The 16443-nt window shown below is 33.9% G+C and overlaps 1 protein-coding gene across 6 annotated transcripts in view; it reads right to left on the minus strand.

Moving 5' to 3' along the window:
• The window catches only part of Pds5a (PDS5 cohesin associated factor A), a 143396-nt gene that overhangs the window by 39061 nt on the left and 87892 nt on the right, over positions 1–16443 (minus strand). For all 6 annotated transcript variants that reach the window (XM_076863804.2, XM_076863801.2, XM_076863803.2 and 3 more), the window contains exons 17-20: positions 14473–14588; positions 5362–5467; positions 3376–3536; positions 422–545 (exon numbers count right to left, since the gene is read on the minus strand). In XM_076863804.2, coding sequence (XP_076719919.1) covers positions 422–545; positions 3376–3536; positions 5362–5467; positions 14473–14588 — 507 coding nt within the window. The remainder of the gene's footprint in view (positions 1–421; positions 546–3375; positions 3537–5361; positions 5468–14472; positions 14589–16443) is intronic.

Consider the following 16443-nt stretch of genomic DNA (forward strand, 5'->3'; position numbering starts at 1 on the left):
TACTTTTCTAGTAGCAGAATGAAGCTAAAAATTATTTACAAAGAAAGGGAAACAGGACTGATTTTCATGTAGGGTTGTTATGTACTTAAAAAGGATTGTTCAAAGTTATCTATTAACACTTTGTAAGGATAAATGGACCACTGAGACAAAGCAGCTTTTAAATTAAGTAAAATGTTGTCACATATAATACACATCCTTCAATATGAATTTTTTGAACATATGATCTGAACTAAGTACTGAAATACAGTGTTGAATAAAACAGATAAAACCCCTCCTCCACAGGAAATTTATATTTTAGGGTAGGATTACATACAAATAACTTTTTTTCAAAATCTAACTTCCACTTTATCAAACCACAGAACTTATAAAATAAAGACCAAAACCAAAATAAATAGATCCTATGCATTATATATATATATACCTCAAAAATCTGTGCAAGCTGGACTTCTTTATTTGTGAAAATGGCATGTATACAGTGCACAGCCTGTTTTGCTTGGTGTGGAGTACCCCTCTTTGCTTTTTGATGTAAAATGGGAATTAAGGTCCTGCAAAAAATAATCATAGTTTTTTTTTTTTCTTTCCGTTCCCTTTTTAAAGCCCGTAAAACCACAAGTATTCTTTTGGTTGACTCCCATTCCCCTATTTGGATGAATGTAGAGAAGCCTCTGTTAATAATTATCTGATTTACAGAATGATTTAAAGCACCCTGTCTGTTCCTAAGTGCATACCAAGAAATACATGCTTCAAAGGCTATTATGAAGAGACATTTTCATTTAAACCTACCTCACAAATATGGAGAAATAATAACCATCTTTCATTTATAATCTAGAGCATACTCCATGATATATTTTTACATTTACTTTCCGAGTAGATAATTCCTAAATTTTTAGTACCTTTTTATAATTCCTTTAATTATTTCACAGTAGCCATGGAAAAACAGTAGCAAAAGGCCAAAGTTTTATTAAATAGCCAAAATAACAGGATGCACAAATGCATACATAATATTGATAAAAATGATACAAAAAGTACAAACATCCTAATTTTAGCTTTTTAAAATAAACAAACAAGTATTTAATAATCAGAAGAAAACTTAAAAATAAAAATAAAAATTTAACAAAGAATACTTGTCATATATTTAATTTTCAATAAAAAAAGATCCTATTTTATGAATCATAAAGTTGTTGGCAGCAGATACAATGGTGATGTGCAAAGGGTTCCCCTTATAATAACAGAAAGGCAGATCTTAATAGCAATATCCAAGGATTCAGACCATGCATCTCAATCAAAAAAATTGGCACAAATGCTAGTCACTATAAATCTGACTTCATATATATGAATACACCTCAAGTTTTTCTCCACAAAGAATTTAGAATTATGGGATTTGGATTTCAATGCCCAAATAGACTTCCACAACTGCAACCTATTTTGTCTTTTTTTTTTTCCCCACCTACAAACTCATTTAAGAATGTAATACTGTTTACATAATAACACCAGTGAATAAGGATGGGATAGTTTTGATCAAACTGTTTTTAGTTTTGAACAAACTGTTTTTAAATGTATTATTAATTCCTCTTAGCAAAATTGAAATGAAACACAAATAAACTTTAATCTTTCTTTTTGTTTTTTTTCTAGAGTGCTAAAATACAATGGTGCCACTGGGTTGTTATTGAAGTCTTCGGTGTTGTGATTTTCTGCTTCTCAGTAATTATATCCTTTTTTACCCACTACTATGCTTAAGAACAGGAGACGTTATTCCTTGTGTCCAAAGTTAACTCTTCCACTTTTACCCAACTTTTTTTTTTTTTTTTTTGGGGGGGGGGATATAATTTTTTAAAGAACAGATTTTTGCCTTACAAAAAAGAAAAGCATAGATATTTCTTTTCTTTTCTTTTTTTGGTACTAGGAATTGAACTCAGGGCACTTGGCCACTGAGTCACATCCCTAGCCCTATTTTGTATTTTATTTAGAGAAAGGGCCTCACTGAGTTGCTTAGTACCTTGCCGTTGCCGAGGTTGGCTTTGAACTTGGGATCCTTCTGCCTCAGACTCCCAAGCCACTGGGATCATAGTCATGTGCCACTGTGCCTAGCAAAAGCATAGACTTTTCTTCTCAGAAAAACTCACCAGAAACTACCCTACCATGTCAATGATCTTTTTGATAATATACATATATAAAGATTATCATCTTTAGATTATAAACTCCTTAAGGGCGGGGACAGACTGGGCAATTCTTTTGTGTTAGTCATTACAGTGCTGAGAATGAAAAGAATCTACATTAAATACTGAATTATTTCACAAATCATTAGCTTACTAATTTAAGAAAACCCTCAGGAGTCCATTTGTCCTACTATTATCCTATGAGGAAAAACTTTTTAGTATTCGGATATATCATGAACTACCTGGATATCCTAGGAGAATATGACTCAATAAATATGAGCAATGTGTATTCTTCCTCTAAAAGATGTCTCCCACATATTTTAAATCTAAATATAAACTCTCAGCACAAATTTGATTCTGAGGATAACCTCTTTAAGATGCAAAGTGAAACCAAAACGTACTTCATTTTTATGAGGAGAGGGAGAGCTGATCTAGAGGGAGAGATCAAAGTAACAAAAGCACCACTGCCAATAACCAAGCAACTTATAAATACTTTATGAAGCACGCCATTTGCCTCATTCTTGGTGAGAACAATAACAATTTTATTGAGAAAAATAAACATACACAGATTAGAAAGATATATTAATCAAAAACAAAATACTAAATTCTGTGATAATTTTTTTTTAAACTGGAGATTGAAATGAGGGGATGAAAATTCATGCAGATTAGGCAAGTAATCCACCACTGACCTACATCCTAAGTCCTTTTAATTATTTTTAAATTTTGAGACAGGAGCACTAAGTTGGCCCAGCTGGATTTGAACTTGCAATCCTTAGCCTCCTAAGTAGCTGGAATTACAAGTATGTGCCACTGCAATTGTCTTGCGTTAACTTCTAACTTTTAATATTTTTATTTTATTTTTTAAATATTTTTAGTTGTCAATGGATCTTTTATTTATTTATATGTTGTGCTGAGGATCGAACCCAGGGCCTCACACATGCCAGGCAAATGCTCTACCACTAAGCCTTAACTCCAGCCCACTTTTAATATTTTAAATCATTTTTTTCGTAAATAGTTTGTTTGTTTCTCTGTCTACACTTAACAGTGGTAGGATGAGCCAGGTGACATATCAAAAAAAAAAAAAAAAAAAAAAAAAGATACAAAAAAATAGCTAACAAATGAGTGATTCCTCTCTCTTCTTCCTGAAAAGAAAACAATGATTTTATGGGCTTTCACACTTAGAAACTTTTGTGTTTACCATGCAAAAAAATATACTCACGATCGTATCTGGGGAAGGTCTGTTTCTATTTTGTGGCCTGTGTTTCTAAAAATTTGTATTGCAGCTTCTGCTACCTTATCATCCTCCATTCTTAGGCACTGTAACAAGGACTCATATGTCTCTGCAGAGTGGAACGAGGTAGGATGTGTGAAAGACAGAACCTAGAGAAACAGATATATAGATTTAGAAGTAGACAATGGTTCTAATATATTAAAAAGGGAAAATTATTTTCCATAAGAAATAAAATGTGAAATTCTGTACACATGCTAGCTACACAGAACAAAGATAAACTATAAGAAAATGTTAAATAAAATCTATCTAAAAGTTCATTTCTCCTAACTATCAACAAAGAAGACATCATTGCAAACTGTGAATTATAATTGTAAACATATAATTATTCCTTTTTTTTGTAATGGGGATTGAACTAAGGGGCACTCAACCACTAAGCCACACCTCCATCCCTATTTTGCATTTTATTTAGAGACAGGGTCTCACAGAGTTGCTTAACGCCTGGCTGTTGTTGAGGCTGGCTTTGAACTCACAATCCTCCTGTCTCAGCCTCCGGAGCTGCTGGGATTATAGGCTTATGCCACTGTGCTTGACTATTCCCTTATTTTTATGACATAACCCATAGTCTATCATTACGGGCCTTATAGCATCTTATATGTGACATGTCTACAAAGTTTATCTTCCATGAAGTGGAAATAATTCAGAATAATATCAAGAATAAGGACTAAAACTGGAGAGGAGGGAATTGAGCAGGTAGTCTTCATTAACTTATTCAACAAGAATTAATCAATGTCCTGGGATTGTGGCTCAGCAGTAGAGTGCTCGCCTAGCAAAGGCGGGACCCGGGTTCGATCCTCAGCATCACATAAAAAAAATAAAGGCATTGTGTTGTGTCCATTTACACTTAAAAAAATAAATATTTTAAAATATCTTTATTTTATTTATTTATTTTTTTTATGTGGTGCTGAGGATCGAACCCAGGGCCTCACATGTGCTAGGCGAGCACTCTACTGCTGAGCCACAACCCCAGCCCCTAAAAAATAAATATTAAAAAAAAAAAAAAAATTATCAAACGTGTCATGAAGTATGAAAATTGTCTCATTGCAGTTTGAAGTGGTATTATTTACTAATGCAGTTTTACTTATTTATTGAAACATGGGGAATTAAATTTGAACAATTCAGTAAAAAAAGTATAACCCAATTATTAAAATCTTATTCATGAAACAATGTACTAATTCTTTCAAATGAAATATTTATGAACATCTCAGTATCATCTTATCACTCACTTTTCTAAGGCCCATTGCACTAGTTGGTCTTTTTTCCCTTGGTTTATACTGCAGTGGTTTCAATTTCTTCCCCTCTTTACTGAATCCAATCATAGCTTTATCAACTGCTTGCCAGATTCAAGGACAGGCTGAAAGCCCCTTCCTGTACCTTTCCTTTCATGCCAATGGCATTCCATGATCTGAAACCAAAACTTGCTTCCCATTACTGCCCCAAATAACCCTTTTCTTTTGTCATATCGTGACTACAAAATCTTGTTGTCTGGCTCTTATTAACTACTCAATTTATTAAATTCCTTGCCATCTATTATGATTATAAATTATTAAAAATTCCTTAATCAGATGCTATCATGTAACAGTTCCTGTGGGCAGCCAAATGTCTCAAATGCAGGTTCTCTGAAAAGATGAGATTATAAAACATATACCGTCATGAGTATAGCAGGCATGCACATGATGAATGAAAGAGCAAAATAAACAAATACCTTTTAATGTAATTATTATGATGTAAAAGTTATTTTTATAACATCTGATTTCTATTACAAACTTTTAATATTTTGAATAATTTCCAATGAAACAAACCTGAATCTTGCATATCCTAAAGAGAATGCAAGTTATAGAAGCAAATGAATATAAAATACTTTAAGAAGTTCAAGTCCTCAAATAAATAAAATGAATATAAAATACTATAAAATACCTTAAGAAGTTCAAGTCCTGAACGAATAGCTGTATCTGGACTTACACCCTCCTCTTCATCATCGGCTGTTCCCTCTATTGATTTATTCATCAACTTTACCAGTGCACTATTAAAAGAAGATGTAAATTAGCAACAATACTAGCTTACTAACTATCATAATTATTCTGGGTCAGAAACATATAGCCTAAAATGATCAGATTCAAAGAAGTTTCTTTGGAGGATAAAACATTAAACTTTATTTTCTACTTGACAGATGAGTTTACTGAAAAATAAAAACTAAAATCAATGACATGACATGCTAGAAATTGCATCATGCTATATTCACAAATATATTCATTAATTAGCATCTATTTAATTGTCAAAACTATAGAATTTTTTTTTTCAAACATACCTACCACCACAAATAGGATAAAAACCAGCAATGTAACAATATGGTACCATTTTAAGTTTTAAAAAGTGGGACCAGGGGTATAGTGCAGTGGTAGAATGCTTGCCTGGCCTGTGAGGAACATGGGTTTGATCCCCAGGACCATAAAAACCAAAACCAAAACCAAAACCAAAACCAAAACAAACAAACAAACAAAAAACAAATTTGATTTTTGATTTTGAGACTATTTTCTCATCAGTAATCTGAAGAAAGTATTATTTTATTATGAAATCATTAAATTCTTATAGCAAATATGAAAATATCTGGGTTAAATTATATTCCTTTGTTACAGACATTTCAAATTATTAATTTTTTTGTTTTAAGATAAGGTCTTGGGCTGGGGGTGTGGCTCAGTGGTACAGTGCTTGCCTAGAACACAGGAAGCTCTAGGTTCAATCCCCAGCAAACCTTGTACCCCTCCCCCCCCACAAAGAACCCTTTGGGCTGTGGACATATCTCAGTAGTAGAATACTAATTTAGCATGTACAAGGCTCTGGGTTCAACCACAAAAAAAGATGGGTTAAAGCCAGTCTCAGCAACAGAAGGCACTAAGTAATTTAGAGACCCTGTCTCTAAATAAAATACAAAACAGGCTTGGTAATGTGGCTCAATGGTTGAGTAACCCTAAATTCAATCCCTGGTACCAAAAAAAAAAAAAAAAAAAAAAAGTGGGAAGGGGTCTTCCTATTTTGCCTAGGTTGGCTTTGAACTTCTGGATTTAAAGCAATCCTCATGATATAGGAAATTCATAATAGCCACAAAATGGAAAATGCATTAAAAAAGGCAATAATAATTTTCTTTTTCAAGTAGAAAATACACATAGGATGCAGATGTTGAAATTTAAACTAATTTTAGCACTTTAACTTCCTCTTTAGTTAGAAGAATAATTTAAAAATTCATCAACATCTTCAGCTGAAACAGTTTTTGAAGAAAGCAAATTGGATAGGTATGTATGTCTGTGTTGTAAACATTATACCCACACATTCTAGATAATACTCCTTTATCAAATACATACCTTACAAATATTTTCTCTCAGTTTAAGTCCTGACTTTTCTAACGTGAGAAAAAATTCTGGCCCACATGTGGTGGTACATGCCTAGATTCCCTTCAACCTGGAAGGCTGAGGCAGGAGTATTACAAGTTTGAGATTAGCCTTGGCAAATTAGTGAGACCCTGTCTCAAAATAAAAATGAAAAAGGACTAGGGATATAGCTCTGTGTTAAAGTGCCTCTGGGCTCAAACCCTAATACTGAAGAAAAATTAAAAAAAAAAAAAAAAAAAAGAAACAACAATAATAAAAAACCTTAAAAAACACTAAACAAAAACCCAGAAATAGGGCTAGGGCTGTGGCTCAGTGGTAGTGAACTTGCCTGGCATATGTGAGTCACTGGGTTTGATTCTCAGAACCACATACAAATAAATAAAGGTCTATGAACAACTTTAAAAAAATCCTAGAAATATCTGAACTAACACCAGCCCCCCAAACTTCAGAAGAAAACCCCATTATATATTTAAGATTAAAAGTATGATTGCAAAATTTTATACATGAATATGACTACAGGAGATAGGATTCATGCATATATTTATTTAATAAGCATTTACTTAGTACCTATCATATGCCAACTCTATGGTCTTTCTTGGAAGTAACAGTGCAAACAAGACAGGCATCAACCACTTCTACTTCTACTATGAGTCAAGGAGGTAAAATGTAAAGGTTCGATTCTTGAAATGAGGACTGTAGTCCTTCCTTTTATGAAAGCATTTTTTTCTCTTTTATAAGTTAGGTAAAAACACATGCAGTGTACTTCATAGGGATATCATAAAGCAGAAAACCATTGCCAATCCAACTGCTTCTTCAAAATTGAGAAGTCTCCTATGCTCTCCAAGAATTGTTAACACACCTTTACTGTTCTAACTCAGGTCTAAATCCTTCTACTGAGCAAATAACTTACTTTTTACAGAATGGAAAATAATGGAGGCTTTCTTCAAATTTTCCATATCTTATCTTCTAACTTCTCTGCTATGGTATGGATATACCATGGATATTTGGTGTCTCCCAAGAGCTCATGTGTGAAAAAATGCAAGAATACCCAGAGGTGAATGATGTGATTATTTTATCACAATTCTGGAGGCTGGAAGTCAAGATACCAGCAAGATTGATTGCCTCTTAAGCCTTTTTCCTTGATTTGCAGATGGACACCATCTTACTGTGTCCTCACATGGTCTTTCTCTCTACACCTATCTCATCTTGTCCGAATCTTCTTATTTTATGAAAATAATGGTTGTATCAGATTATGGGCCATCTCTATGACTTCACTTTTCCACAAAGATAAGACTCTTGAAAGTCTTATCTCCAAATATAGTCACATTATAACATCCTGGAAGTTGGAATCCACATGAATTTGGGGATACACAATTCAGCCCATAACAGTAATGTTTGAATACTACTTTTTAAGAGCTATAACCTAAATCAGTGGATTGATCCATTGATACAAATTAACTATGCAGCAAATATCGGTAGGTAAGGTGTGACTGGAGAAGATAGGGGCATGCCTTTAATTTATATTTTGTCCCTGATGAGTGGAGGTCTCTCTGCTTCCTAATTGTCATGTCCTGAGCTGTTTTCCTCTCAGACCCTTTGTCATGACATTCTGCCAGGCCCAGAGCCTGATGTAAGTGATTGAGACCTCTGAAAATATAAAACTTTTCCTCCTCTAAAATTTTCTTGTCAGGTCTTTTGGTCACAGTGATGAAAAAGCTGACTAAAATATTCCTCTAGTTTGAGTCTGTGATTTTCTCATGTCATAGAGGATGTTACTTAGGGAATGCTACTCCATCATAATTATATTCTCCCTTCCCCCTCTTCAACCTCTCTTCTGTTAGCATTTTCCAAATGTATTTAAATATTCAAAATTCTTTCATTATCAAGCACAGCAAAAGACTCTTCTTCAAGTTTACTCCCTTGTCATTACCTTTCTCCTTTACTTTATTTAGAGACAGTGTTCTCACTGAGTTGCTTAGTACCTTGCTAAGTTGGTAAGACTGGCTTTGATCTTGTGATCCTCCTGCCTCAGGCCCCCAGGCTTCTTGGGATTACAGGAAAGCACCAATGTGCCTGGGTCTCCTTTACTTTTTTTTTTAATTTTGTTTTTAGTTGTAGATGGACACAATACCTTTATTTTACTTGTTTATTTCTATGTGGTGCTGGGGATTGAACCCAGTGCCTCACGCTTGGTAGGCAAGTGCTCTACCACTGAGCTACAACCCTGGCCCTCCTTTACTTTTTTTTTGGACTAAAACATCATTTTTTATTATGTTATTTCTTTTTATTTTCTTTAATTTTTATTGTTGGTTGTTCAAAACATTACATAGTTCTTGACATATCATATTTCACACTTTGATTCAAGTGGGTTATGAACTCCCATTTTTACCCCGTATACAGATTGCAGCATCACATCGGTTACACATCCAGTTTTACATATTGCTATACTAGTGTCTGTTGTATTCTGCTGCCTTTCCTATCCTCTACTATCCCCCCATCCCCTCCCCTCCCATCTTCTCTCTCTACCCCATCTACTGTAATTCATTTCTCCCCCTTTTTTTTCCCCTCCTTTACTTTTAATAGCTATCTACATTACTCCTAAAGCAGTTTAGAATTGTAGAATTTAGCTCTTTGATTTTCTCAAACCTTGAGGCAGCTAAGGGGCTCTTGTTGAGCAAGATCAGTTAATAGTAGGTTTGAACAATGTTCTCTTTTCAAATATTATATCTGTTCTATGTACCATGATATAGATATTGGGAAGCATATCCTGCACCTTTCATATCCAAGGTGCTCTGAATTTGCCTTTGCTACCCCACAGAAACTGTTTTGGTCATTGTGACTTTTTTTCTTTTCCTAATCTGATGGATACTTTTCAGTATTTAACTTATTTTACTTCTGGGTTCAGTACCCTCTGACCCCACTACTTTTTAGTCTCTTTTTGGCTTCAATGATATCACTTTTTTTTTTTTTTTTTTTTGTAATAGTAGATGGACTACTACTAAACTACTACTGTTTGTTTTTATGTGGAGTCTCACGCATGCCTGGCAAGTGCTCTGCTGCTGAGCTACAGCCCCAACAGGATGATATCACTCTTGTGATGAGCAAGCCTCCTCAAAATTAATTTTTTAAAAAATTTAATGAATTTCTTATCATTGGCAAGCCCCTTCTTATTACTCCTCAGGATTCAGTCCTGAATTGAAGTTCACAGTGCCTTAAATAACCTAGCCTTCAATACAAGGTTAGTGATTGGGACTATATTTTCCCTGCAATCTTCACTAGTAGTTCCTAATTTCTTTTACCACTCATCAAATATGCTACTTCTGGAGCCTTCTCTAACAACAAACCAACCCCACACAATATACATTATAAAACTATTCTTTCCCAGTTACCCAATGCACTTTACAAATTGTTGCAACAAGTGTATAGTAAGTGAATAAATAAACCCTCTGTAATTTAATATCCCATGAAGATCTGGCTACATGGAAGGAATAAATGATATATATTTCTCACTAAAATTAATACATTGGCATTCTTGTAGATTAATCTGTATAAAAACCTAACTATAAATTGCTTTCTGAGATCAGACAACTCATGATGCTAATGGGGAAAAAAAAAGGGAGTTTTTGATCTTTTGACAGTTGATATCAAACAATAGCTTATTATAATTTAATGAAGTAATGAAACCCTATGAGGCTAGTGGAGGACTTGGTTTTCCGATGCCATTACACTTCTATTCCAAAATTAATACAGGTAGGGAAGAGTGTTATTTTTCCTCTACCATCTCTTTGATCTATCCCCTTAAAATCAAATAGTACAGGGATGGGGGTGTAGCTTAGTGGTAGAATGCACACTTAGTATCTATGAGGCCCTGGGTTCAATTTCCAGTACATATATAAAAAATACCCAAACCTACAGAGTGAAGAACACTGACTTGGAAAATAATATGCCTAGGTTTAAGTTATGGTTTTTGATAAAACGAGCTGTGGACAAAGCACTTACTCTTTCAAAATTTTAATTTCTTAGTTTTCTTTTTTGCAAAGGAGGAAATTAGAGGCTAAGGAAATCTTAAAAAGAAGTATGCAAACATCACTGTTATGGGCTGAATTGTGTATCCCCAAATTCAATGTGGATTCCAACCCCCAGGATCTTATAATGTGACTATATTTGGAGATAAGACTTTCAAGAGTTACTTGTGGAAAAGTGAAGTCACAGAGATGGCCCATAATCTGATACAACCATTATTTTCATAAAATAAGAAGATTTGGACAATGTAGAGAGAAAAAACCATGTGAGGACACAGTAAGATGGTGTCCATCTGCAAACCAAGGAGAAAGGTTTAAGAGGCAATCAATCTTGCTGGTATCTTGACTTCTAGCCTCCAGAATTGTGATAAAATAAAATTTTATTGTTTAACCTATCAAGTCTGTGGTATTTTGTTATGACAGTACTAGCAAACTAAGATAACCAGCATTTCAATACAACCACAGCAGTGATTCACATAGATGAAATAACTAATTGCTCAGGCACTAGAATGAGGTATCCAAATTCTGAAAGTATGGAAAAAAAAACCAACAAGTGCTACATAGTACCCCAATATCGAAAGGAGACACATATCTTGTCTATTGGAAAAAATGATTAGTGGAAAAAAAAATAAAATAAAAAAAAAAGAGGCATTCACATAGACATTTCCAAAAAGAATTATCAGAATAAACTAAAACGTCAAAATGATGGGAATACTTAATTAAGAAAAAACAGCTGTCAGTGTTATGATACCAGACTGTTTTCTTTTTTTAAAATTTTTTACTTGTTTTAATTAGTTATATCTGACAGTAGAATGCATTTATGTACTTTGACATATCTTACATGGATGGGATATAATTTCTCATTTTTCTGAATGCACATACTGCAGAATCATATTGGTCATGTAGTCACATATATACATACTGTAATAATGTCTGTTTCATTCTACTATCTTTCCTATCCCCATATCCCCTCCCCCCAGCCCCTCCCATCACTTCAAAAGCCTACCAACCAAGAAAAAAACCAGATGAATTCTCAGCAAAGTTCTACAAGACTTTCAAAGAAGAATTAATACCAATACTCCTCAGAGTATTCCATGAAATAGAAAAGGAAGGAACCCATCCAAACTCATTCTATAAGGCTAATATCACCCTAATACCAAAACCTGACAAAGACACATGAAAGAAAGAAAACTTCAGAACAATATCCCTGATGAACAATAGATGCAAAAATTCTCAGTAAAATCCTGGCAAATTGCATACAAAAACATATTAAAAAGATAGTACACCACAATCAAGTGGGATTCATCCCAGGGATGCAGGGTTGGTTCAACATATGGACATCAATAAGCGTAATTCATCATATTAATAGACTTAAAAACAGAATCATATGATCATCTCAATAAATGCAGAAAAAGCAAATGACAAAATACAGTACACCTTCATGTTCAAAACACTGGAAAAACTAGGGATAGTAGGAACATACCTCAACATTGTAAAAACTATCTTTGCTAAACCTAAGGCCAGCATCATTCTAAATGGAGAAAAATTGAAAGCATTCCCACTAAAAACTGGTCAAGACAAGGACATCCTCTTTTACCACTTCTATTCAACATCATCCGTGAAACTCTAGCCAGAACAATTAGACAAAAGAGAAATTAGGAAAACTATTTCATTCACAATAGCCTCAAAAACAAAAACAACAAACAACAAACAACAAACAAGAAACAAAAACCTGGGAATCAGGGTTGGGGATGTGGCTCAAGCGGTAGCGCGCTCGCCTGCCGTGCGTGCGGCCCGGGTTCGATCCTCAGCACCACATACAGACAAAGATGTTGTGTCCGCCAAATACTAAAAAATAAATATTAAAAAAAAAAAAAAAAACAACCAAAAACCTGGGAATCAATCTAACAAAAGAGGCGAAAGACTACTACAATGAAAAGTACAGAACCTATAGAAATAAATGGAAGAAAATCTCAGAAAATGGAAAGATCTCCCACACTCCTGGATAGGCAGAATTGGTATTGCCAAAATGGCCAAATTACCAAAAGCATTATACAGATTTAATGCAATTCCTATTAAAATCTCAATGTCATTCTTCATAGAAATAGAAAAAGCAATCATTAAATTCATTTGGAAAAATAAGAGACCCAGAATAGCCAAAGCAATCCTTAGCAAAATGAGTGAAGCAGGAAGCATCACAATACCAGACTTTAAATTATACTACAGAGCCATAGTAACAAAAACAGCATGGTATTGGCACTGAAACAGACACACAGACCAATGGTACAGAATAGAAGACAGAGACAAACCCACATAAATAAAGTTATCTCTTACCAGACAAAGACACCAAAAACATTCACTGGAGAAAAGATAGCCTATTCAAAAAATGGTGCTGGGAAAATTGGAAATCCATATGTAACAAAATGAAATTAAACCTCTATTTCTCACCCTGCACAAAAATCAATTCAAAGTGGATCAAAGACTTAGGCACTAGAACAGAGGCCCTGTGCCTAATGGAAAAAAAAAATAGGCTCAAATCTTTACCATGTCTGCCTAGGATCTGACTTCCTTAACAAGACTCCTAAAGTGCAAGAAGTAAAATCAAGAATTAATAAATGGGATAGACTCAAATTTAAAAGCTTCTTCTCAGCAAAGGAAACAATTAATAACCTGAGGAGAGAGCCTACAGATTGGGCTAAGGAACAGAACAGACAATTCACAGAAGAAATACAACTGATCAACTAATATATAAAAAATTGTTCAACACCTCTTGTAACTAAAGAAATGCAAATCATTTCACTCCTGTCAGAATGGCAATCATCAAAGAATACAGGCTGTTTTCTTTTATCTCTATATCTTATAATCATCCAACAAGATTTTATATGTATATTATTAGTGAAAACTCTGCTAATTAGAGAACTTTTCCCAGAGTCACAAAGTTCACTTATGTTTTTGTATTTTTACAGTGCCAGGGATAGAACCTAGGACATCACATAAACTAGGCAAGCACACTACCACTGAGCTACATTTCTGGCCTTGGACTTGTATTTTGAAACCAAATTTGTTTAATGTCAACTCTGTCCTCTTTTACTATATCATATTGTTCTCACATATCAAGTGAACAATAATAAATTATACACTACATAGAGCATTGTGTCGCCAAAAAAATGTTTAAGAAAACTCAGAAATTGGTTGATAGCCATACAAATCAAAAATTTTCTTGTGTTCTTGGTTTATATGTACTTATTAAAGTACATATGAGTACATAGACTAAAAATAAACACAAGAATTCTTTTTTAATATATTTTTTTAGTTGTAGGTGGACATACAATATCTTTATTTCATTTTTATGTGGTGCTGAGGATTGAACCCAGTGCCTCACACATGCTAGGCGAGTACTCTACCAGAGCCACAACCCCAGTCACAAGAATTCTTATAAATAAAGTCAAAGATAATTAAATGAGTAGGCCTTTCTACAACCTAAATGTTTTATGCCCCTACCATTAAAACTAAGTAAAAAAGGAACATTTTTTTAAGTCTCTGTAGGGGCCCAGAATTTAAACTTAGAACACTGTAGTTTAGGATTATAATCTACTTTTATTGTATGTTTTCTAGCTTACCTTATGGCTTCTGAATCAATGTGCACAGGTGCAATTCTTTCCAAAAGAAATTTGACCATCTCTAGAAAAGGATTTGTTGGCTGCTTAGGATTTGCAAGTTTCCGAGCTATTTCTCTCTAAAGAAAGGAAAGAGTTTTAACATAAGTATGACTCACTTTGATCTGTTTGAAAATTTTTTTAAATCCAAAACTAGTAGGAGTGAAAAAATTTTTTGTTTTAGATTAAAATTGATATACTCATCAGGTAATCACTAGAATCCGGACAGTAGGGAACAGAAACGATATGTTTCTAAATAATTTCTGCTTTTTATCTCATATTTCTCTCATGAAATTTAGTGCACAATTTATTTTTTATTTTTTTTTTTTTGGTGGGGGTTACTGGGGACTGAACCAAGGGGGTTCTAGCACTAGCTAACATTCCCAGCCCTTGATATTTTTAGTCAGGATCTCACTAAGTTGCTGAGACTGGCCTCAAACTTGAGATCTTCCTGCATTAGCCTCTTGAATTTTGAGATCTTCATTGGTATGTTTTATTGGTTTTTATTATTTCATAATTTGATGGAATACTTTCTTTAAGTTAATTTCTTCCTTTTAAAAAGGGGGATATTAAACTGCTCACAGTGGTACATGCCTATAGTCCCAGTTACTTGGGAGTCTGAGGCAGGAGCATTCCTTGAGCTAAATCATTTGAGGCCCACCTGGACAACATAGGGAGATCTGGTTTAAAAAAAAAAAAAAAAAAAGGTAAGAAAGGTATGATTGGGAGTATGTTCATAAGTGAATAAATAAATAAATAAAAAATAAGTGAATAAATATTTTGTAAAGTTATTCAGATTAGGAAGTACACAGTTGAGGAATGAGAATAATGCACTCCTCTACAATTTTTTTTAAAATATTTTTTAATTGTCAGTGGACTTTATTTATTTATATGTAGTGCTGAGAATTGAACCTAGTGACTCAAACTAGGCAAGTGCTCTATCACTGAGCTATAACCCCAGCTCTATAATTTTAATTTGTTAGAACTGGAACACAGAATTACTGCAAGCTATGTGATGTACCCAAGCATAAAATTAACTCAATTTAAGCTTAAAGATGGTGGCATTACATCAAATAGTGACTACAAAGAAAGATATTCTTGTTGGAAGTTTCTAAAGAAGATGGGCTTAATTATAGAGACTGAATCTCTCAAAGACAAGACAAAATTTATAATGTACTGGGCACTGGAGAAACAAATGAATGTTAATAACAAGGCTTCTGATCAAATAATTCTTTTAAATTTATTTTTGTTTAAATTTTAGTTGTAAATGGATGATACCTTTTATTTATTTTATATGGATCAAACTTAGCGCCTTACATGTGATAGGCAAGTGTTCTACCACTGAGTTACAACCCCAGCCCTTAATCAAATAATTCTGATAAGTAAATATGTATTTTAGCTGACAGGATAACATTTTTTTGAGATGGGTTTTTGCTATGTTGTCAAGGATGGCCTTGAACTTGAACTCATAATCCTCCTGCCTCAGTCTCCCCAGTGGCTAGGATTACAGGCACACGCAAACAAGCTGAGCTAAATACTGTACATTCAATGTGTTTTTAGAACTATAAAGCAGCAATAAATAGTAATTGCTCTATTTATAAACTTTTTGCATAAAAATGATATTTTTAGTGATATCTTTAAATTGGAGGACAAGATTGAAAAGAAAAAAATTTCTACTGTAGACTTTAATTTAATTTTATTATTTTTTTAGAGAGAGAGTTTTAATACTTATTTGTTTTTAGTTTTCGGCAGACACATCATCTTTGTTTTTATGTGGTGCTGAGGATCGAACCCGGGCCGCAGGCATGCCAGGTGAGCGTGCTACCGCTTGAGCCACATCCCCAGCCCCTAGACGTTAATTTTAATAACATAACTTGACATATTTATACAAATTACATTAATTTGAACACCAGCCAGATCAGTTATTTGAGTGTA

Source organism: Callospermophilus lateralis, chromosome 8 (assembly GCF_048772815.1).
Source record: "Callospermophilus lateralis isolate mCalLat2 chromosome 8, mCalLat2.hap1, whole genome shotgun sequence".
In the NCBI taxonomy this organism is placed as follows: Eukaryota; Metazoa; Chordata; class Mammalia; order Rodentia; family Sciuridae; genus Callospermophilus; species Callospermophilus lateralis.